Source organism: Peromyscus maniculatus, chromosome 5, assembly GCF_049852395.1.
Source record: "Peromyscus maniculatus bairdii isolate BWxNUB_F1_BW_parent chromosome 5, HU_Pman_BW_mat_3.1, whole genome shotgun sequence".
NCBI classification, from domain to species: domain Eukaryota; kingdom Metazoa; phylum Chordata; class Mammalia; order Rodentia; family Cricetidae; genus Peromyscus; species Peromyscus maniculatus.
Window position 1 is genome coordinate 69,459,177 of NC_134856.1, and position 25,312 is coordinate 69,484,488.

General features: G+C 39.1%; 1 protein-coding gene across 3 annotated transcripts in view; it reads left to right on the forward strand.

Moving 5' to 3' along the window:
- Nucleotides 1-25,312, forward strand: part of Mastl (microtubule associated serine/threonine kinase like) — a 44,264-nt gene that overhangs the window by 13,338 nt on the left and 5,614 nt on the right. The window contains exons 1-8 of one of the 3 annotated variants that reach the window (XM_076572542.1): nt 4,531-4,753; nt 5,558-5,664; nt 6,068-6,215; nt 8,749-8,921; nt 9,899-11,020; nt 12,248-12,392; nt 24,220-24,333; nt 24,677-24,778. In XM_076572542.1, the coding sequence (XP_076428657.1) occupies nt 4,663-4,753; nt 5,558-5,664; nt 6,068-6,215; nt 8,749-8,921; nt 9,899-11,020; nt 12,248-12,392; nt 24,220-24,333; nt 24,677-24,778 (2,002 nt within the window). In that variant the 5' untranslated portion in view covers nt 4,531-4,662. Of the gene's footprint in view, nt 1-4,530; nt 4,754-5,557; nt 5,665-6,067; nt 6,216-8,748; nt 8,922-9,898; nt 11,021-12,247; nt 12,393-24,219; nt 24,334-24,676; nt 24,779-25,312 lie in introns of those variants that run through there. The other 2 variants (XM_042277985.2, XM_042277984.2) reach the window with 2 other exon arrangements.

Sequence of the window (25,312 nt, forward strand, 5' to 3'; positions counted from 1 at the left end):
AGGTGAGGTTTATAAATAGAGGTTTAGGGTAGATCTGTAGAGAGTTTGCTCCTAGTGTAAGTTAGGTAAGAGTAAGAAATAATACATTTCTTTTAGGTGTTTGCTAAGTTAGGTGTTTGAAAAAGTGCTAGAGTAGTCCTATAGAACGTAAGTTTATTATGTAGGCTTGAATGATAGAATGTAGGTTTAAATAGGTCATAGATTTAGTGTAAAGTGAGTCAGAGAAATGTAGGTTTAGAATATATAGGCCTTAGGTTAAAGATATGGTGAAAAAAGTCATTTAGAGTAGGTTTTCCTAACCTGGGACTCGGAGAGCAATGTCCATGGCAGACTGCGGATGTGGCAGTTCCAGAAATTCACCAGTAACAACAAGAAACAGTTCCAGAGACTGCCAGCTTCAGAAAATAGCAGCCAAAGGGTCTCGGAAGCTGAAACCCTCAAGGCATCAACACCGTGCAGATGGCAGATGCACGAGGGTCTGCAAGCTTTCTACCCAAAGAAAGCCATGGTGAAGAATGAGCAAGCTAAGCCACAGAGAGGCCAACGACAAGCAGCAGGTTGGAAAGCCCTGCAGAGATGCCACACTGCAGGAAAGGTGAGCAGCAAGATTTTGCAACCTTTGAGATGCTACACCTCGAAAAAGGAAGAGAGCCCTGTGGTTTTTGTCGCCGCGGGAAAGTTGAACAGCAGAGACCCTCGGGAACTGCAGAGTGCTCCAAACTGAACAGCCAAACCAAAACTGCGAAAACTGCTGACTCCTACAGAGGATTCCAGACCACGTTTGCTGAGCCCTTGGACTGTCAGCAGTACAGGTAATGGTTTTCGTCCCAAAGCCGGGGTTGCCGTGAGAAGGCCACAGTTTGAGTTCATGGCAGCTGAAGGAGCCTTGAGGCCGTGTGGCTGTGAGGTGAAGCTCTCTAGCCTGGTCCGGGACTGGTTACGGAAGGCTACAAACTGCAAAGCACAGCAGTAGCTGAAATCGGAGGTTTCAGAGAGACTTGCTTGAACTGAAAAGTTTGCCTGTGGCACTTCTATTTGGAACTGTTTGCTTCAGAGTCCTTACGATTCTGACAGCTATACACAGACTTAAGGGCAGCTGACAAGCCAGGGCCTGACTATGAGCGCTCAAAGGAACTTTTAGAAATGGTACCAGAACTCTTTGAACTTTCGAACTTAAAAAATAAAATGGACAGTAATGATATTATTACAATGGGACAGTTTGAATTTACTTGTGCATATAGACTATCAACAGTGATGACTTATGAACTGCTTGTGGAACTGTTTATGTAAAAATGGAACTGTTTAAATAGAGAAGTTTGTTTTGGTTTTGTTTTTTTTAAAAGAAAGGGGGGAATGTTAATATTTCTCAGTATATTTAATTTAAAAAATATTTTAAGCCGGGCGGTGGTGGCACACGCCTTTAATCCCAGCACTCGGGAGGCAGAGGCAAGGCGGATCTCTGTGAGTTCGAGGCCAGCCTGGTCTCCAAAGTGAGTTCCAGGAAAGGCACAAAGCTACACAGAGAAACCCTGTCTCGAAAAACCAAAAAAATAAATAAATGAATAAAAATAAAAAAATAAAAAATATTTTTGTGTTACTTGAGTGAATTAGTGTTATGTTGTATAGTTCTAAATTGCAGGTTAAGAGTAGGCTTGTAGGTTAAGAGTAGGCTTGTAGGTTGAGATTAGGTTTGCAGGTTGAGAGTAGGCTTGTAGAAATTATGTTAACCTATTGATATTGATGCACCATGGTTTTGTGAAATTAAAGTATTTAAGATGTATACATCAGAAGTTTATCCTATGTTTTGTTAGCCAGAAATATTAAGAGTTTGCTTTAAGATGTAAGACTGAGAATATTATAACTATGCATAGCAATATTTATATTAGAATTATGTTAACCTGTTAGTCTTTAAGTTTGATGTAGTTGCATCAAGAATTTCTTTTAAAATATAAAGAAGAGGGACATGTTGGAGCCCACTAGGTTTCCTAGTGGCTGTACTCAGCAGGACTGCATAAGAGGTTGATTGGACCATGGGCCTGGGTACCAGGTGTTTGTAAGGGTCTAACTAGCAAGGGATGGGGATCTTTTGCTCCACCCCTTAGCATTGTTTAACTAGACCTTTGGAATAAAGTAATGGGCCAGCGGATAGGAATCCAGGCCCACCCGGGTCTATCCTGTGTTTTCTCTCTGTTTCTCTCCCCTCTATTTCTAACTAAGTCTCTTATCCCTCCATCAAGAGTAGCTGGGGTAAGTAAGTTTGGGGGCTGGTCCCCTACAGCCTGCCAAGATGGTTCAGCAGTTAGGAGCACTTGCTGCAGAGAACCAGAGTTCAGTTCCAAGCACAGGCTTCAGATGGCTCACAAACAGTTTGTAATCCAACTCTAGGGGATCCGATGCCCTCTTCTGTCCTACAGAGGCAAACATGTACATTTGGGCTTGCATACACACAGCCACCCAGGTACACATAATAAAAATAAATCTTTTTTAAAAGAAGTAGAGTTGAGAAAGAGAGGAGATGAGAAGATGTGAAAGTGACGCTGGGGAGGGGAAGGAAGAACAGCGTGTAACAGCACAGTGTCTGAAGATGCTGTGATGACATCCAGGCCTTTGTGCGCTGACCTGAAGGCTTTAAACCGCACCCGCACACACAAACGAAAGCTGTACAAGAGAGAGTGCTACAAGTAGCTCTAGGCAGTATGCTTGCTCAGCGTGTGCAGGGCCTAGATCTGCCCTCCAATGACACAGATACACACACCAAAAGGACTGTATGGAAAGGCAGAATTCTTTTTGTTTTCCTTTGGATTTTTTATTGTTATTGTTATTGTGTATATGTGCATGATGTGGGGTGGAGGCATGCATGGCATGTGTGGAGGTCAGAAGACACTTTGTGGAGTGGTTCTGTCATTCCGCTTTTACTTAGATTCCAGGGATCAAACTCAGGTCACCAGGCTTGGGGAGTGAACACCCTTACCCACTGAGCCATCTCACTGGCCCTTGTTTTTAGGTTTTTGAGGCATGTTCTTGTTCTATAGCCCTGACTAGACTGGGATTCACTATATAGACCAGGCTGGCCTTGAACTTGTGACAGTCCTGCCTCGGCCTCTGCCTCCTGAGCATTGGGAAGCAGGCATGTGCTACTACACCCAGCTTTTTCAAAAGGTTTGTTTAATGAAGTGTAGTATAAAATTGAAATTAAAAATTGTAAACTCTGAAATTGCAAGTATTTGAAAATACATACAGGCCTACAGTTATTCCTAATTAGCTAAAAGTATTAGCTGATTCAGTCTTCTTAATCCCACTTTATGTGATTTTTCACACATCTTGCCTCAGAACTAATATTTGATTGTAGATTCTATGTGAGATTCAATTAGGGATGTTTTACAATATATAATGTGTTCACCATAGTAGCTTTCTTATAATCTAAACATTTTTAAATTGTGAAACAAACCAAACTCTAATTAGTTAGTAGATAACTGTATAAGGATGGTAGTATTGGTAAGCTTAAATCATTTGGGTCATAAAGTAAGGCCTAAAAGATTATTATTACTTTTGTTTTTACTGCTTCATTGGTGTTAGACAAATGAAATTGGTATGTCCAGACTTGAAGTATAATGTTTTAAGACAAGGCCTTTCTTTGGCCTTGAACTCATAGCAATCTTACTGCGTCAACCTTCCAAGAGCATGGGTTGCAGGTTAAATTGACTTCTTAAAGACTTTTATAAAGAACAAAATTGATCTAGAGAAGAGACTTCTCTTACTTTTTTCATATAAGTAAAAACTTATACATACTAATAAAGTAGATAAATTTTCTCTTGACCTAAGTCTAACATGAGTTGATATAAAGGGACCATAATTGAATTAACTCATTTCCTTTTTTTCCCCCAGTACTTTATTTATAATAAAAATTATCTTGCCTAATTTCAGAGCTTATAATTTTTAGGTCTAACAGATAACAGTGATTTTTTTCATGCCTGTTTATAATGTATTTTGATCATATTCACACACATCCATTACCCTGTCATCCTACTTCCACAGGTCCCCTTCCTCTACCTAATTAGTCCCTCTAATGCTTTCATGTCTTTTGTGTTTTCTTAAATGCCCAGTTAGTTACAGTAGAGTTGTTTACAGGAGTGTGGGACCTTCCCAGTGGCTACATCCCTGAAGAAATGTGTCTCCCTCTCCTAGAAACCATTAGCTGCATATGGATCCTCAGGAAAGGAAGACCTTGCTAACCCCTCCCCACCCCATGTCATGATGTTGGTGGGTCCAGTCTTATGTGGGTCTTGATCAGGTGGTCACAATTGGCTTGAATTCAGTAATACTACAGTCATTCCTATAAGTCAACATTCCACACCCATCTCACCCCACTCTCCAGCTCTTACACACTTCCCGCCCCTTCTGTGATGTACCCTGCACCTTGGAGGCAGGATATGTGACAGAAATGGCCTCATCATGCAGGGCATTCAGTAGTCACCTATTCTCATCACTTTGATCAGGTATGAGCATCTATAATTACTGAGGCCACTACAAAAATAAACTGCTGTAGCCAGAGCCGACAGCAACAGTGATCTATGGATATGAACATAATTATTTTGAAGGCAATTTGATAGGTACATCATTCGTCAAAATTAGAGCAGGAGGGACTTCCCTTTCCCAGGATCGATGACATTTCCAAACATGGACTTTTGTCTGAGTTTAGAGTATCAACAAGGATTTTCTCCCTCAGAGCAGGACTTCAGTCACTCAGAGAATAGTGAGTTACCCTAGAACATCGTCACCACTACTGCACCAACGGACCTGTCTGTCCTAGTTTGGCAGCAGTATCTACAGCATCTACAGCTGGATAAAAATGTTAATGATAATTCTCTCTCAGCAACCCCCAGCACCCTCTGGTACTGTGAGGGCTAGCTAGCAGTGAGGAAGCTCTTAGCTCAGTTTCATTGTAGTTTAAATTGTACAATGAGGGAGTGTGGGTGCTCTCAGCCATAAGGTCTTATAATCTCATTTTGATGAATAGCCAACAGCAGTGGCAGTTACTTGTATTGAAATAACTGATAATTAGTGACTGAGTGTTTCTTTAAAAGCTGGTAGCATTCTGGGTTATTTTGCTCTATTCTACCTATTGTACAAGACTGTTATAGAAAACTGTTTTTTTTCCAGTACTGGGGCTAGAACCCAGTGCCTTGTGCATGCTCTGCTGGGCAAGACACTCTACCACTGAGCTATATCTCTACCTCTCAAACTTTTAATGATTCCAATTAGTTAATTAGATGTAAACATTGCCTCTGCAGTTCAGAAAGTTCTCTGCATGTATGTATCCTACTCCAGCCAGTTTTGTAGGTAAAGTTCATAATGTAGAAAGAGAGGCAAAGGCTGGTGGTGGTGGCCGTGGCCATGGTGGTGGTGGTGGTGCACGCCCCGAAACCCTGTCTCGGAAAACCAAAAAAGAAAAAAGGGAAAAAAGAGAGAGGCAAAGTTCAGAACATGTAATTATTGATATAGTCAATGATAAGCAATGGTTTTAGATATATTCATATATCTTCCTTTGCATATATAGATATCAATATGATGGATATTCTTACAACACCATCAATGGCTAAACCTAAGCAAGATTATTCACGAACCCCAGGACAAGTCTTATCTCTCATCAGTTCTTTGGGATTTGTAAGTACTTAATAAGGAAAACCTTTTCATCATTACCACTTAAAATTTTAACCTGCTTTAAAATAAAAATAACAGATGTAAATATCAAACATGAGATGGCATTACTTTTGGCAGTTTGTACTCAGGTGGTATGGCATCTATTTTCTATATCCATCTGAAGATGAATCTCTTAGTATTGGGTTTTAATTTTTGTTTTAATGTTTTTTCTTTTTAGAACATTTTTGTCACATGTAGGTGTGGGTATGTTACCATAGTGTGCAAATGGAAGCAGAGGACAACTTAGAGAAGTCAGTTCTCTCCTTCCACCATATGGGAGACCCAGGGATTGAAGTCATGTCATCAGTGGGAGGTGCCTTTATCCTTGACCATCTCACTGACCCCAAATAATTTTGCTTTTTAATAGTTCACACCAATTGGGGAAAAAGATCAAGATTCTACAACCATGTTTTCAGCCTCTAAGTCTGAGGCACAACTTTCTCAAGGATTAATTTGTCCTATGTCCATAGATCAGAAGGACCCTACTTCTAACTCTAGTGGACTACTAAAGTCACGTAAGTATAAAAGAGTTTTATTCCACTAAGTATGTGGTTTAAAAAACAAAAATATCTCAAAATTTTAAATTCCTAGTAGCAATTTAATAATTTTAAAAAGCCAATATTCAGACGTCTGTGGCACTCCTATATTTTATTACATAAATGATTACAGTAGATTTTACAAATCCCACAGAATAAACTGTCTTGCAAATAATCATATTCAGTTACCTATAATATTGGAATGATGGTTGGGTGAATTTCGCTATACTTGGGTCTATGGAAATTTTATATGAAAAAGATAAGTGTTTGTCTTTATAACCTTATTTCCCAAAGGTTTTGGGGTAGTTTAAGTTTAAAAACTCAAAATAGAGGTTGAGGTTTTCTTGTTCCTTGTTTTACTGTTTTGTTCATTTGTTTTGTTGATGTTTTGAGACAAATTCTCAATATGTTGTCCAGGCTAATGTTGAGCTAATAGCCCAGATTGGCCTTTACCTTTCAGTGTTCTTGGCCTCAGCCTCCTGAGTACTAAAGTTACAGGTATGTGTCACCACAACTGGTTTCAAAGTAAGTGTATTTTTTGCATTTAAAAGAAAATGCCAGGTATAGTGGCACACACCTTTAATCACCACACCAGAAGGAGGTGGATCTCTGAGTGGATGGTCAACCTGATCCACCTAGAGGATTTGTGTATGAAAAATGAAGTTGGATTAGATGGATTTTGAAATTCCCTTCCTAGTTGTAAAATGTAATGCTTCCTATGTTACAAAACTCTAATTTCCTGGAGTTTAATGTCATGTTCATCCTTTTGAAGAAAGGAAACAAGATACATATGTTTAGTTACTTTTGCTGTGATAAAACACCATGGCCAAGGCAAGTTGACAAAAGTGGTTAAGAGTTTAGCTGGGCTTCCAGTTCTAGAGGGTAGAGGTCATGAAGGCAGAGCCAGCACACAGTGGTAGGTGGCTTGAGCAACAGTTGAGAGGTCACATCTTTATCCACAAACAAGAAGCCGAGAACAGACTGGGAATGTCTTTTGAAACCTCAGTCTGCCCCTGTGACACACCCCTCCTTTAAGGCTACACCTAATCCTTCCCAAACAGTTCCACCAGCTGGGGACCAACTATTCAAACATGAGCCTATGCAGGCCATTCTCATTCAAGCCACCACAATGTGCATTTTTATAAACATATAAAATCTTTAGATGCTTAAATCATTTGGTAAAAGCACAACTGTCTTGTGTGTAGCACAAATTAGTCTTAATAATAAAAACCCGGAGTCAGATATCAGAGTGAAAGCTGAAAGATCAGAGAAGCAGAGCAGCCGGCCACTAGAAAGTCTTCTTACCTCTAGGAATCCTCAGATGAGAGGGGCCAGTCTCCACCCCGCCTTATCACTTCCTGTCTCTTCCTCCCAAGTACTGGGATCAAAGGCATGAGATCCCATGAGCTGAGATTAAAGGTAAGTGCTACCACTGCCTGGCCTCTAGTGGCTTGCTCTGCACTCTGATCTCCAGGCAAGCTTTATTTGTTAGAGCACAAACAAAATATCACCACACTTTTGTCTAATTGAAAGTAAAGTGAGGACATTTATTCTGTCTGCAAAACCACTTGAAAAAGCCAGGCATGATGGTACACTTTCGTAATCCCAGAACTGAGGAGACAGAGACAGAGTACCTTGGGCTGACTGGCCAGCCAGCCTATCCTGCTTGGCTAACTCTAGGCCTGTGAGAGACCTTATCCCAAAAAACAAAGTGGGGCTGGAGAGATGGCTCAGCAGTTAAGGGTACTGGCTGCTTTTCCAGAGGACCTGGCTTCAATTCCCATGACCCACATGGCAGCTCACAACTGTCTATAAGTCCAGTTCCAGGGTATTTAACACTCTTACTGACCTCCACGGGTACTAGGCACGCACATGGTACACAGACACACATGCAAGCAAAACACCTATACATATAAAATAAAAATAAGTTAAAATTCATAAAATACATATGAAGAAGATGATGATGATGATATATGGTGCCTGAGAAACTGCCCCAGGCTGATCTCTGGCCTCCAACTCAAACACACACATTCACCAAGGTAAGGAGCAACCATATCTAACCATATTTATGAGAGAGCAAATATACGCTAGGTGCTGCCTTATTGCAGTGCTCACTAATAGTCAGTTTCCTATCACGTGGCTTATCAGATCATAGTAATAAAATCCCTTATGGAGGTATAAGTGTGAAGCTCTTTGGTAGAGTGTTTGTTTAAATGTATACACCGCCATGTGTATAATCCTGAGCAGTGCAAAAAAAGCAGATGCCTATGGCTTTCTGTAATTCACACTGATGAGCATTATAAATTTCAATGTCTCCAGTACTGCTACAGTTTTAATTAACATACTGAGCTGAATAAATCTAGTAACATTCTAACTTATAGCATATCTCAATAATGCACCCCAATAAGAATAGTTATTCTATGTAACATATAATACAATTACCTGGAAAGAGTCAGGTTTCATAAAGAACTAATAGCTGTGAAAATAAACAAGTATTTTCTTTGCCCTACAGGCCTTGAAAGAGTTGCATCCAATCTAGAACTACCTGTGAAATGCCTGACTTCTAACCTACTCCAGTGCAGGAAGAGACTGGGCACATCAAGTACTAGCAATCAGTCTCATACCATCGCATCCAGTGTGGAATCAGAATGCCACAGCAGTCCCAAATGGGAAAAAGACTGCCAGGTTAGGAGGAAGTCTATGTAAGCCGAAGCTAGACACAGGAAACCCACGATAGCAACCCCGTGCCTTTCCATATAAAACCTGTAAGGAAATGGCATTGTTACTTGGGTACAGTGGAAATATTATAAAAACTCTTAATTTTTCTGGATATTCTGTCAAATTCCTTTACTATCTTTATTTCATTTCTCATTCAGTTGTGATATTAGTCTTGCTTAATGTATGATGAGTGATTAAGTATTGTAGTAAACCGATAAAAAATGTTTGGCTTCCTGGCAGACTTTTTAATTTCTTTAGGTGATAAAGACATGGATAATTGTGTTTGTTGTTTACCTACATAAGTTTAAAGCTCATAATGTCTCCTATACTGTTTCTCACCAATTTCTCATTTAATGGAATGGAAACTCTTCAGAAATAACTTTTAGACAATATAGTTAATATGGATATGTCCTTAAAAGTGTCTATTCCAGGGCAATTGATAGCTGAATAGATGGATGTACTTTAAACTATTTGTTTATATAGTGATACATGTTTACAGTGATTATTTTTGGCCTTTAACTTTTCAGTAACTAGATTTTAAACTCTTGCATTTTGCAATTTTAAACAGAATCACCATACTTCTATTGCAAAATAGACAATGTATTTATAATATAGCCCTACCCTTAAATTTCTCTAAATATATTCTATTAATTTTTCTTGTTTAATATGTGTATGGTATCCAAATAAGTATCAGGACATAATTTATTTAAATTTTGACCAATGTTTCATTTGAAACAATGTTATTATAAGTAATGTAGTATAGTAAGCTTATACAATAATTGTTTTTAGTTCTCTATTATCATAATTCTCCTGCTTCACTTAACAACAAAAAAACGGTAGCATACTAGTTCATTAGATTACTTATCTCATGTAAGTGATCATAGATTAGAAGCTTTTAAAGAATCTAAGGTTTATAACTAAAAATTGCTTTTTACTCCTTTTAGGAAAGTACCAAGTCATCCGGATGTACAATGATGAGCTGGAATGCAGTTGAAATGCTTTATGCAAAATCTACAGATGCCACTGAGACAAAAACAGATCTTGAATTAGCGCTTTCTCCCATTCATGACAGTAGTGCCATTCCTGCCACTGGAAGCCACCATTTGAACCTCCCTAGAAAATGCTTCTCCGAGGAAATCTCTTGTGAAGCGAGAGACCTGGATATAAATGATGAGAACATGATCACTGACATGAGACAGTCTGGTTTCCCTCAGGCCAACCAGTGGGCTATAAGGTCTAGTGACATGTCTGAAGAACACCTTGGTAAAAGAAATTTTAAAAGAAGTTTTCAATTGGTTGACTCTAGTCCTTGTCAGGAAATTATACAAAGTAAAAAAAACTGTATAGAGTGTAAGCATCATAAGGAAATAATAGGTTGCTATGCAAATCAAAATACAGGCATAACAGCTGAAGTCCAGAATCTCAGGCTATCAGCATACAGAAGTCAGCAAAATGACTCTGCTAATAAGGAGAACATTGTCCCCTATTTTACTGATAAACAAACCCCGGAAAAATTACATATACCAATGATAGCAAAAAACCTTATGTCTGAACTAGATGAAGATTGTGATATGACCAGTAAAAAGGACTGCCTAAGCAGTTCTAATTTTGTATGTTCTGATGAGGATAGAGCTCCTAAAACTGTCTGCGTGGATTCAGATTCATCTTTTCCTGGAATTTCTATGATGGAAAATTCACTGGAAATTCAGGCCTCAGAACCAGATAAAAGCAACAAAGAATGCTCTTTTGAAGAATCAAATATTGAAGATCTACTTGTATTACCAAAGTGCCAAGAAAACTTGCCAAAAGATGATTGTCATACTTCTCTCCAAGATAATAGCCAAACCTTGGCTTCCTCTTCAAAAGCATTGAAACCATTAACCTGCAAAACAAATGCCGTAGCTTTTCGAAGCTTTAACAGTCACATCAATGCATCCTATAATTCAGAACCGTCCAAGATGAGCATAACTTCTTTAGATGCTATGGACATCTCCTGTGATTACAGTGGCTCCTACCCCATGGCTGTGACCCCCACTCAGAAAGGAAGATCCTGTATGTCACATCAGGTATATTACATTTTGTTAGCACTTCATTCTTTGAATGTTAGAGTGATAACCTAAGACACACACTTGCCTCTCAGATAGGTTATATGGTATGAATTATACAGTTTTGTTCTCCTATAGATTGTTGAAAATTTTTCATGTACAAATGTAATGCTGATAGTAATGTGTATTATTCTTAGCAGTTATATAACTGCTTTTCTAAGAAAATACATATTTTCACTGATCTTAACAGTACTTTGAAATATGAAATTGAAGTCTATCTTATCCTCCAACAGCATATATATTTAAATTATTTGTCTTTATTTTCTATACTTGTATAAACCAAAAATTCCATTTCTTTTATTCCTTTAAAAGGGCATTATAAAGAGATTAAGCTTCAAATTTAGGTTATAAGATTTATGCTTTCCTTTAGGGGCTTAGATGTCCCTTAACCTCATTTTTTCCTTTTTTTATTTTCCAACTGCCTGTAAGGGATAAAAGCCCCTTATACTTGTTTCAAAAGGTTGTTGTTAAGCAACAATGACCTTAAAACTCTTTAAGTACCACTTAATACAAGAGATGATAGACTTATTTTATCTTACATGTTGTCTTAATAAGTCAACCATTTGTCAGCCATGGCTTTTCTTATTCTTTTTTTTTTTTTTTTTTTTTTTTTTTTGGTTTTTTCGAGACAGGGTTTCTCTGTGTAGCTTTGCGCCTTTCCTGGAACTCACTTTGGAGACCAGGCTGGCCTCGAACTCACAAAGATCCACCTGCCTCTGCCTCCCAAATGCTGGGATTAAAGGCGTGTGCCACCACCTCCAGGCCAAGCTTTTCTTATTCTTTGTATCAATCCAGGCTGTGAAGATACTTTTCTTAAGACCTAATGCCTTGTTATAAAACTGTAATCTTAACTCTTGGGAGGCTAAGGCAGGGGGATCATGGGTTTGAGGTCAGTGTGGGCTATAAAGTAAAACTATCTCAAAAGAAAAGAAAATTTTGTTCTTGGGTATTTTTTAAATATTTTTCTTTTATAGTCATTTCTTATTGAAATAATTGATATTATCTGAGCTATTGAACTTTATTATACATAGAGCCTTTTCATAATTATAACTAGTATGAGTCTATTTCAAATCCCTGATCAAGGATTGGATGCATCTTTTATACCTAGAGGCTTTATGTTGTTGTTTTGATGCTTTTGGTCATCTAAAAGAGACTTATTTGTTGTGTCTTGAACTCTTCTTGAATTAGCAGACTCCAGGGAATCAGGTCAAGTTGGGAACATCATACAGAACTCCAAAGAGTGTGAGAAGAGGGGCGGCCCCAGCAGAGGACGGACGAATTCTAGGGACTCCAGATTACCTGGCACCTGAGCTCTTACTGGGTACAGCCCATGGTAAGCTATACATTGTGTCTTAGGTTTCAAATTTTTACCAACGGCTACATTATCCTTTTATGTGACATTGTTTTAAATTTCTTTGATGATCTGTGTTCAATCCCCGGAACCCACATGGTTTCTCTACTCCCAGAAGTTGTCCTCAGACATCCATACTGTGGCATATGTTCCTTTATTTTTGTTGTTGTTGAAGGGGACTCCCACACAGCAGGGGCTTCCTTCCAGACCCTGGGTTAGGCACAAACCACACCCAAACACCTGTTTTCACAGAGGGATCCTTTATTAAGTGGGGAAGAAAAGTTAAAGTGGCTGCTTTCTGACTCAGACAGAAAACAGCAGCAAATGACCTTGCAGGAGTAATTTTAAGAGGAAGAAGTGGGGAGGTCTGTTAGAATGAGCTAGGATGTGGTGGTAAAGGAGATAGAGGAGGAAGAAGGGGAAGGGGACAGGAGAAGGGGGCAGGATATTTGTCCTGGAGGGACAGAGGACTGCCTCTGGATAGAGGGGAGACCAATGTGTCACACAGGCAAATGGCGGTTTATAAAGGGAAAGGGGAAACCCTGTGTTAGGATAAGGTATTTCATTTTAATTGGGTATGTTAATTAGGAGAGCCAAAGGGAGCTTCTGATTGCTGGACTTGGTAGTCATCCTCAGGAGGAGGAAGTGGCCAAATAAGGGAGTAGACCTTGGTGGCTAGCTTCAAGAATGTAATCTAATGGTTTTTAGCAAGGCAGAGGGACTGGGGGAGAAGGGCAAGGCCTGCCAGAGCCCCACATGCTCTAGTGGGCTAGAGTCCCTTCAGTCCCACTATATAAACCAGAGGTCCCTCTGCCTCTGCCTCCCAAGTCCTGGGACTACAGGCGTGTGTCACCACACCTGGCAAATGAATGTTTTAATTAAATACATTTCTTTAATACTTAAAAAAAGAATGCATGGCGTCTCTTTGCCATGTAGCATTTGAAGTGGAAAAAGGACAAAAAGAAACCACCTGGGGCTGGGAGGACAGAGGGTTCAGTTAGTGCAGTGTTGGCTGTGCGAGCATGAGGACCCGAGTTCAGATCCCACAAGGATGCCCACATAAAAGTGAGCCATGAAGTAAGGGTGGGGGTGGGGGTAGGGGTGGGCGGTGGGTAATGGTGGCCAGGGCCTGGAATCTTAGCAATGACGAGACAGACAGGAGGATCCTGGAGTCTTGCTTGCCTGCCGGTATTAACAAATCAGTGAGTTCCAGGTTTAGTCAGAGACCCTGTTTCAAAACCTTAGGCAGAGACTGATAGAAGAAGACACTCTACACAAACCTTTGGCCTCCACATGAGCACACACACTCCCACACACAAACATGCATATATCACACTATACACATTTCAAAAAAACATTCTCTTGATGTAGAGGAATAAACACTGCAGAGCATGTAACCATTTCTCCTGTGTTATTTACTTTGTGGGCTGAAGATCAAAACCAAGGCCTTAAATGCTCCCCAAGCAAGAGCTCTGCCACTGGGCCACATCCGCAGCTGCAATGGTTTCACCTTTGATTCAGTCTCACTGATCCAGAGAAGTCCCACCTTAGTCTGAGCTAATGTCCTCATGACTAACAAAGTTAGCCCTAAATTTCTGTTCAATCTGCAGAATTTAACCTCATTTTTTGGTCAAAGCCATGAAAACAGCAACTAATACAGTTATGAGTTGCAAAGCTTAACAGTTCTTTTATACTTTGGATTTCTATAATAGGAACTTCAACATAAGCATAGCCAAATACCCTAAATTACAGGTACCCTGCAGTAGTCCAGAAAGGCAGGTTACACTGTTTCTCAATATTTGAGAGATCCCAAAGGTAAGCAGAAGGCGTCAATTCCCCAGGGAAACTCAGATAATTTTCTTTCCCACTTCATCATTTGAACCTGTATGAATCATAGCTTGTAAGTCATGTCTGACATACTCACACCGAATAATCTACCAGCTCCAATTTAGCTTAGATCATTTTGACTCTTCAGAATTGCCCTGAATTGAACCAACAAATATAAACATTTGTATACAAAAGCATAAGCTTTCACTGTACTTGTGAAATTTAAATACAAGCCTAAAGTAAATAAATAACTCATAGGTAGATTTTGTACCAACTAAGTAGAATAAATTATAATGTAATTACAAAATGAAAACAACTTTTTCTTTCATGGCAAAGTATGGTTAACTCGTTAGGCATTAGCCTTTTTAAAAAACAGGTTCCTTTTTTTAAAAAAGATTTATTATTTTTATATGTATGAATGACAGCATTTATTATGCTTAGCATCTGTTTGCCTGGTATCGAGAGAGGCCAGAAAAGGATGTCAGATTTCCCTAGAACTAGAGTTACAGATTGTTGTGAGACACTTTGTAGGTGCTGGGAACCGAACCCAGGTCCTCTGTAAGAGCAGCAAGTGCTCTCTAACAGCTGAAGCATCTCTCCAGCTCCTGGAAAATAATTTTCTTGAGTTATAATGTACATTCTTTATAATTCACCCAATTAGTGTATACAATGCAGAGTTTTGCTTGTTCGTTTGTTTTGGTATCGTCACAAGGTTGTACAAGCATTATTACAATATCAGGTTCCATCAGCCTTAAACTTAAACATTAGAAGCCACAATCGGTTTTCTCTTGTCCTTTCATTACCCCAGCCTTAGTCAGACACTGATCTACTTCCTATTAGATGAGCTTGGCCTATTCTGAGCATTTTATATAAATAGAGCCATTCTAAACAAGAACAAAAATAATCCTCATTTATAGCCTCATAGAATGGGTCAATCCAGAAATGAGCTATCCTTCTGAAAGGTATTAGAATTTAAAAAACAAAACAAAACCAAAAAAAACCCTCTTTTTTTTCCTTCTTTCTACATTCTGAAGTGAACTGTACTCATCTGCCAGGGCAAATATCACAAAATACTTCTAAGCAGTTAGCTCAAAATGCAGCAAAAATGTACACTTCACAGATCTGAAAGCGTAAGTCCAGAGCAGACACTTTTAAAATCTGTAGGAGAGCTCGTTCCTGCTCTGCAAGCTTGTGGAATTTCCTGACCATCTTCACTGCTCCATTTCCATCCCTTTATATGTGGTGTTCTCCCTATCTCTGTCATCATGTGGCTTCATTATTTTGACCTAATGTCATCATAATTTTATAATTTATATACTAATTTCTTTTATTAATCTTTGTTGGCATACTAAGTAATGAGTCTCATTATGACATTTTATTTATGCATATATGTATGTATCACTGTAATTGGCTAATATTGATGCCTCTATTCACTAGACACCTTCCTCTACCCAAATAGTCCCATTTCTGCTTTCAAGTCATGTGTGTGAGTGTGTGTGTGTGTGTGTGTGTGTGTGTGTGTGTGTGTGTGTGTGTACTTTTTGTTACATCTGTTTCTTAATTTAGTATGTATGTGTGTGTAATTCAAAGGACAATTTTCGAGCTTTAGAATCAGGGAGAAATCCTGTGTTAAAAGTAAGGTAATCAATCAATAAAGAAATCAATAAAGGAAGATACCTGATGTCTTAGTACTTTTCTGTTGCTGTGAAGAGACTGTGACTAAGGCAACTCTTAAAAAGGAAGCATTTAATTGAGGTGGTGGCTTATAGTTTCAGAGGCTTAGTCCATCACTATCATGGCAGGAAACATGTAAGAAGGCAGGCAGGTACTGGAGTGGTAGCTGAAAGGTGCATCTTGACCCGCAGGTAGAGAGGCAGAGAGAGACTTTTGAAACCTCAAAGCCCACCCCTAGTGACATACTTCTCCATTAAGACCATGCCTCCTAACCCCTCTAATCCTATAAAAGAGTTTCACTCCTTGATGACTAAGCACTCACGTGTATGATCTTACAGGGGCCGTTCTGATTCAACCCACCACACCTGTTGTTGACCTTTTATCTCCACATTCACATGCACAGATGAGTGCACACATACACACACACAAATACACATCATATAACATACATACAGCACACACACATAAACAAAATAAATTAATAAGTAATGCAGGAGCAAAATAAAAAGAAAAGTATTAAAGTGGTTTGCTTCTGACCTACGCCGGGTATCTGGCTCCAAAGTTATCAGGGAAGGATTCTGCTCCCAGCTCCCCAACACTGACTAATGTGAGTCTGCTGCCGCCTGAACTTTTCTGCAGATCATCTAGCCCTCTCCATCCACATTACCTCCCTCAGCTGTCTTAGTCCTGTGGCTGTGGCGGGTCGACTCTAGGCCCCCTGACTTATGTTTCCTGATGTTGGGCCCCTGTGCAACTCAGCCCTGCACAATAGGAAACAGACTTCTCTGCTGCCTCACTAACTGCATCAGTCCATGTCTCATGAAGCCTGACTGGCCTGAAGTGTCTGTGGGCCTCTCCTGTGGAGAGGACTGCCAGTGTGTGCATCAGCGCTCCCTAGCTTACCCTTTGGATCCGGCTTCTGCCTTCCCTGCCCCTTGTAGAGCTGTGAAGCTCAATCTATGTGCTGCTTGCCCCATGTGACTCACCTGTTCTGCTCTCAGCACTTCCCAACTAACCAGCATACCCACTGTGATTTCTGATGCTCTCCCACTTCCTGTTGGCGGTAGTCTATTCATTGTTACTCTTCTTTTGTTGTTTTTCTGTTTCTTGTTTTTCAAGACAGGGATTCTCTATATAGCAGCTCTGGCTGTCCTGGATCTCGCTCTGTAGACCCGGCTGGCCTTGAACTCACAGAGATCCTCCGGGCTCTGCCTCCCGAGTGCTGGGATTAAAGGTGTGCGCCACCACACCATTCATTGTTTCTCTTATTTGTTTCTTTTATCACATCGACCAGGTGCTCTTAAGCCTCCATGTTCATAGCTGGCTCATTATAAAAACACCAGTCATACTGAATTATAACCCTGTCCTAACCAGGATAACCTCATTTTAACATAATTAATTATATCTACAAATGATCCAGTACTTTTAGTGGAAGTGGTGACAAAATTTAACCCATAATATAAATGCTTCTTCTGTATCATTTCTTGGTTGTTTTTTATGGAATTATGGATTTGAACCCAGGCACATACTCTACACCTGAATGTCCACTACTCCCCATTTTTTCAAGTTGGTTTTAGGGTTTGGTTTTTTTGTTTGGTTATTGGTTTTGGAAGAGGAGGCAGGAAGAAGGCTTGAGCCTAGGACTTTAAGGTCAGTCTGGGTAATATAATACGATCTCTGTCCAAAAATAAATAAAATTTTATTCCAATAAATGTGCTATTTAGAAATCAGTTTTACCTATTAAAATGTACCCCTAACTCCCTTTCATGCCATAGTCAAGTGAATAGTTCTTATGAAACTGAGTTTCTCTGTTATTAAAAAGAAAAAAACTGCTGCGGATGGAAAGACGGATCTGCACTTGAAAGCACTTGCTGCTCTTCCAGAGGACCCAAGTTCTGTTCCCAGCACCCACATAATGCTACTCACAGTTGCCTGTAACTCCAACTCCAAGGGACTGAAGGTCTTCTAGCCTCCAAGCACATGTATACACATGGCATTCACAGACACATAAATAAAAATAATAATACATCTTTTTAAAAAATTTAAGAAGAAACTGTGAATTGAAGTTTCCAAAGAAGAGGCACACTTTTGATAAAGACGTGTGTGTGCAAATGCCCATATATGTACATACACACACGTGACTGCAGACTTCCCATATCCCTGTAGGAGCGCTGAGGTACAGACTCCTGACATAGCACCTATGCTTTTACATACAGCCTGGGAATTTGAACTCAGATCCACATGCTTTCTTTACAAGCAGCTTTTTGTTCTTTGGTTGGTTTGGGTTGAGTTTTGGGTTTGTTGTTGTTGTTGTTTGATGGGGGTTGGGGGGAGGCTTGTTTTTTGAGACAGGGTCTAACTATGTAGTCCTGGCTGGCCTGGAACTATGTACACCCTGCTGGCCTCGAACTCACAGAGATTCTCCTGCTCCTGCCTACAGAATGCTAGGATTAAAGTGTCTGGCGCCTGACAAGCACCGAGCCATCTCCCAGCCCAACACCCATGTTAAAGTCTTCAAGGCCAAATAACTGAACTTCATAATTATGTTGCAGACAAGAGCCAAATTATTTTGAGTTTCTTTTAGTGCCTTTGAAAGCCATGTACTGCCCACTCCTATCTGATGGAACGAACATCCTTGTGACTCTCATAACCAAAACTATTCTCAGCAGATCACTGGCCTCCACCTGTCCTAGAGCTACTAAGAATGAAATGTCATCAGCATCTGAAGCCTGTATCTGCATTTCACCTGCTTTGCTTTGGTACCCAACAGCGTAGCTTTATTCTAAGTAGATGGTAGGATACCTATATTTAAAATATGTTTCTAAATTCATTGGTATTTGGTATAATGTCTTGTCTATATAATTTTATTAATTTGGGTCTTCTCTTTAGGTTAATTTGTTTAGTTTATCTTGTTTAACTTTTTTCTTTCTTTATTTATTTTTTTTGGTTTTTCGAGACAGGGTTTCTCTGTGTAGCTTTGTGCCTTTCCTGGAACTCGCTCTGTAGACCAGGCTGGCCTTGAACTCACAGAGATCCGCCTGCCTCTGCCTCCCGAGTGCTGGGATTAAAGGCATGTGCCACCACTGCCCGGCATCTTGTTTAACTTTTTAAAAACCACCTCTACTTCATTAGTTCTTTTTGTTTTTTCCTATTTCATTACCCTGACCTTATTTCTACTAATTACTTCTGGGTTTGATTTGTTCTTGTTTTTCCCAGGCCTTCCAGAGAATTTTGTTTTATTTTTCCATGTATATGTGCTGTGTGTGACATACAGCATGCATGTAAAGGTGGGAACAACTTCGTGGAGTTGGTCCTCTCCTTCCACTTTTAAGTGGATCCCAGAGATTTAGTTCAGGTTGTCAAACTTGCATAGCAAATGCTTTTATCCACAGAGCTATAGTGTTGGGCTATTTGAGGGTTTTTTTTTGTTTGTTTGTTTTGTTTTGTTTTTACTTTATAAACATTCATTTTTGTCTATGTAACAGCATGGGGCAAAAACTCAGTCTGCCCCTAAAATTTCTGAAAACGATGGAATAACAAACCTTTGGCCACTTCATTTTTAACTTATTGTGAACTAAAATTTCTATTCTTTATGTACCTATAAATGTATATTTTAATGTAATTTATTATGTAAATATAAGCATTTTAGGATTTTTTGAAAAATATCAGTGGCAATAATATATAGGGATTATTGCCTGTCTACATTTCCCTCATCCTTTGTCTCACTGAGTTAATGAAACCCAGTTATTCCAGCTCATTAACTAGGCCTAGCTAAAATACAGACATTTAGAATGTAGAATTTAATGACAGATTCTAAATGTAGAATTTAGGAGAGAATTTTAAAAACTGGCATACAAAGACTTTATCTCAGTCAGGGCCAACAAAATTGTAGATACTAAGACTTTAATTTTGAGCTTTCTGAATGATTTGAATCTGGCATTTTCAATTGTTGATTCTGAAAAATAAGGCAAAAAGAGAGAAAAAACATAAGAGTGATAACTAATGTCTTGCATTTAGTGGATAATTAAACATGTTTTTATTAAGTGTTTGTCTTAATCAGTGTTCTATTGCTGTGAAGACACCATGACCGCGGCAACTCTTAGAAAAGAAAGCATTTAACTGGGGCTGACTTATAGTTTCAGAGGTTTAGTCCATTGTCATCACAGTGGAAAGCATGGTGGCATTTAGGCAGACATGATGCTGGAGAAGGGGCTGAGAGCTCTACATCTGGATCAATAGGCAGCAGGGAGAGAGAGAGACACTGGGCTTGATGGGCTTTTTGAAGCCTCAAAGCCCACTCCCAGTGGCACACTTCCTCCAACAAGGCCACACCTCCTAATCATTTCAAGTAGTGCCACTCCCTGATGATCAGCTATTCAAATCTGTGAGCCTGTGGGGACCATTCTCGTTCATACCACCACGGTGCTCAAATTGCTAAACTGCTTTTTACTAATCAAACTTAAAATATACATTTAGAGTATATTTAGAACTAGCTTATATGTGGAGAAACTTTTACATGGTTTCTAGACTTTATCCTATGCTAAATATATTTTGTCTATTTTTACTACTAAGAAGGTGAAGTTGTCAGTCAGTAATTAATAAAGACAAACATTAATACATTGCTGTTAGATAATACTTAAGAGATTAGATAAAAATGTGTTGTATACAAAAAGACAATATTGAATTTGGAGTCTCTGTTCATTAAATCATTATTTGATATACTTACGTATGTAACAGTCAATGTGCTAGTGAAGTGGCAGCATAATGCTAAGTCAGTTTCTGACCGGTGCATGCTGGTAAAATGTCATAGACATTTTTTTCTTTCGTTTTTAGATATGTTTTGATGGTGGTTATGTTGCAAATATACAAGTAATCTGGACCAGTCTGCCACCACTGGTCCCAAAAAAACGCCCTTGTGCCGGGCGGTGGTGGCACACGCCTTTAATCCCAGCACTTGGGAGGCAGAGGCAGGCGGATCTCTGTGAGTTCCAGGCCAGCCTGGTCTCCAAAGCGAGTTCCAGGAAAGGAGCAAAGCTACACAGAGAAACCCTGTCTCAAAAAACCAAAAAAAAAAAAAAAAAAAAAAAAAAAACGCCCTTGTTCCTCCAGGAAAAAGTAACCATTTGCTAGCTCCTCCCTCCTCAATCCAAAACTACAGTTGCAGGGATAACAGAAAGATGTCTATCAGTATTTCCCCTCCTGTCTATTGTGCAAAGACAAGTTCATTGTCCAGTGTCAGTTATCTTAGCCAGCTCCTGTGGAAATGAGACATTCTTTAATTATCAAACTCTTGCCGGGCGGTGGTGGCGCACGCCTTTAATCCCAGCACTCGGGAGGCAGAGGCAGGCGGATCTCCGTGAGTTCGAGGCCAGCCTGGTCTCCAAAGTGAGTTCCAGGAAAGGCGCAAAGCTACACAGAGAAACCCTGTCTCGAAAAACCAAAAAAAAAAAAAAAAAAAATTATCAAACTCTTAAAACCAAGAAAAACAACATGCTAAGAGCCTGAGAAGCCAAGCAACAGTAAAGTCTGCCTGAGATGTACTACCTTTATCTCATAGTAAGGACAGAATTTCTATAATAAAATAATATTTTGTACTAGAAGGCTTTTACAAAATAGAAGAGTAATGAAGACAACCAGAAGGTGAAGTGCACCATAGACAGGTTCACAGACGATGAAAACATATACTTACTATATACATATACTCCTTAACTTTACCATAGTCAACCTTTAAAGCTCTTTAAAAATTCCTTAAATAGGCTGGGGTGAGAGATCAGCAGTAAAGAGCTGTAGCTATTCTTTCAAAGGATGCAGGTTCAATTCCCAGCACACATGTGGCAGCTCACAACCATCTGTAACTCCAGTTCTAAGGGACCTGACTTTTTATTTCTGTCCCTGTCACTAATAATATTTGACACACTGGAAAAAGATAACTTTTTTAGAAGAAAATTTAAAATTATATTGTTATCCGATTTCTCCTGTGACTTTCCATTTACATTCCCAAATTAAAATCTGATGTAGTAACAAAATAATGGGACAAATATAGTTACTAATCACAGGAGTTATAATAACCTATATATTTAAAGTTGATCGTTCCTAAAGTCTGAACTAGCTACTCTTTATGAAGTCAAAGCTATGTAATAAACTAGTAAAAAGGAAAACTAAAATACAAACATTACATATAGTTCACATACAATCAGCCTGGTCAATTAAACTGATTGTTCCTCTCAGCTGCTACCTTTACTCCCTTAGGCCATATTGTTATTATTTCAAGACCAGATCTGTAGCTCAGGCTGGCCTTGAACTCATTATGTAGCTAAAGATCACCTTGAACTTTCTAATCCTTCTGCCTAGAGTGCTAGTGAACCCAGGGCTTTATGCATGAAAGGCAAGCACTCTAAAAATTTACTACATACTTTACCCACCATCTTAACCGGGGGAGGGGCCTGGGGAGGGACTTGAGACGGGCTTTCAGAGTAGCTCTGGCTGTACTAGAACTTGCAGTATAGACCAGGCTGATTCAAACTCAAAAGATCCACCTGACTCTTCCTCCTGAGTTCTGAGATTAAAGGCATGCACCACCTTGCCCGACTATTTTCTTAATTATTTCTTAATATTACTCCTATAATGTCAGATACAAAGAAAAAACAGTCAGACTCAGGTTGTAGTAGGTGAATTTACTTCTTAATGATTTTAGCAACTGTTCCTTCCTCCAAGGCTGCATTCCTGTCTCTTCAGCCCAGTCTTTTTCAGACAGCATTACTCAGTCTTCCTAGTCTTGTAAACAAAAACATTTAGCCTCTGCCTGCACAAAATGTAACCATTCGGCCATTATGGGGACCTGTGAATGAAATTCCCAAAAACAAAGTCCACATCTGTGTTAAAGACTCTACAAGATCAAATGATTGAACATAGTGATTATGGAAGAGTTAAGATACTGCAGACCAGAGTCAAACTGTCTTGGGCTATTTTTAGTGCTGCGGAAAGCCAGCCCACCTCTGTGTCTGACCTAACATCCTCTGACTATCAAAACCTTTAAGATGTGTCTTAGAAAATAAAAAAATTTTAAAGCAAAGAACAAAAACAAAAGTGCATTCCTGGCAAACCATTAGTTTCCACCAATCCAAAAGCGTAAGAATGTCATCAGATAGCATCTGAAAACTATAACTGAGTTTTTCCTGCTTTTCTATGACCTACTGTGGGCACCACTAGTATATTTGGTCATGCCTAATTTATGACTTTGTTTTTTTTTTTTTTTTTAATATTTATTTAGGTGCGTTGATGTTTTCCCCCGTGTGTGTATCTGTGTGAAAGAAGGGTGCCAGATCCCCTGGAACAGAAGTTACAGACAGTTGTGAGCTGCCATGTGGGTGCTGGGAATTGAACCAAGTCTTCTGGAAGAGCAGCCAGTGCTCTTAACCACTGAGCCATCTCTCCAGTCCCACCTTTTTGTACTGTAATTAATACAGTTGCATGTAACCACTTATACAATGGAACATGCCTTTTTCTTTTTCTTTTCTTTTTTTTTTTTTTTTTTTTGAGATTTTACTTATTTTTACACATATGGGTGTTTTCTTGCATGTATGTCTATGCACCATGTGTGTGCCTGGTGCCTGCTAAGACCAGAGGAAATATTGGATCCCCTGGAGCTGGAGTTACAGATGGCTGTGAGCTGTCATGCGGTCCTGGGAATGGAACAGGTCCTCTGGAATACCAGCCAGTATAATCATTTCAATATTGTCATTTCTTTTTGGTTTTTCAAGACAGGGCTTCTCTGTGTAGCCCTGGCTGTCCTGAAACTTGCACTGTACATCACGCTGGCCTCAAACTCAAGAGATCCGCCTGCCTCTGCCTCCTGAGTGCTGATCCAGCTATGTTGTCATTTCTTGAGTTGAAATTAGGGAGTCTATTTCACTATACAGAGAAACCCTGTCTCAAACAAACAAACAAACAAAAAAGTCTATGTCAGAAAATAGTCTTTAAGTTAAATATACTCCTTCGTTGCACTTTAAAGATTTAGAATTCATAAAATATTCAAAATATCAGAAGTTGTTAGTCAATCAAAAAGTGGCTTTGAAATATCTTTAAGTATCTATAACAACTGCTAATTTAAGCCTTTTAAAAACTAAGGTAATGGTTAACCCATTGCCTATAACTGAAGGTAATTTGGGTTTTTATACTGTATGGAAACAGAAGGAAGTCCTAAATCAAGAAGGTTTTGATTGCTCAAGCATCAGTATACTCAAGTTTCAGTTGTGAAATATCTGTATAACATGCTTACAAATTCAGCTCATCTCCTCTTAAATCCCAGGTCCTGCAGTAGACTGGTGGGCACTTGGAGTCTGCTTGTTTGAATTTCTAACTGGAATTCCCCCTTTTAATGATGAAACTCCACAACAAGTATTCCAGAATATTTTAAAAAGAGGTGATTTTTATTTTTTTCTTTATTAAGATAGATTCGGGGTTGGAGGATATAGCTCAGTTGTAAACACTTGTCAAGCATACACAAGACCCTTAAAACCATCCATAGAACCAAAAATTCATTTATCTTTATAGTTGGGAATGATTAACAAACCCATTTAATAAAAGTATTTTAATATAAAGTTAAGTATGGATTCAGAGGGGTATTAGAAAAGGAGGCACTCAAAGAAAGATACACCCAGATTATGGGTGTCACCTTCTCCAAGGTTTGCAGAAAGTAAGACATACTCAAGTGTGGATCCCCAAAGGAAAATCGAACATTTTTACTTGTATATTTGTATTTGTAGATATCCCTTGGCCAGAAGGTGAAGAAAAGTTATCTGATCATGCTCAGAGTGCAATGGAAATACTTTTAACCATTGATGATACAAAGAGAGCTGGAATGAAAGGTAAGGTTTTTTGTCAATGAACTATTTTACGCTTGCTTGGTTACAGGTAGCAATTATAACATCAGGTTATTACAGTAATCTGACCTCTCAATGGTAAAAAGATAGTTCCTCTAGATATGTACTTGTCTATTGTCTTTAATTCAAAACTCAGTGCAGTCTAATTGCAACTCACACACTGAATTGTGTAACTTTCATGAGGTACAAGAAACAGTATTATATTGTATCTTGGGTTTTCTATACCTGATAGTCAACTATTGCACATCTCTTTATGAATATCCTGTTGTGTAATTTTGTATTGTTTAAGTTTTGATTCCATTCTTAATAACAAAGCATTTCATCCCAGGTTGCCTCAAATAAGGCATATTCAGTACATTATGAATCATTTGGAGGCTTTTTTAATGCTTGGGGATGTATACATGATCCTAACTTAGAAACTGAGGTAAAGCTCATTGACAGCAGCCTTCAAATCATTTTTTCTTAATGTTAAGGATACAGCTAAAATACTTTGTGTCCAGCACCAGGTTCACGCTTCAG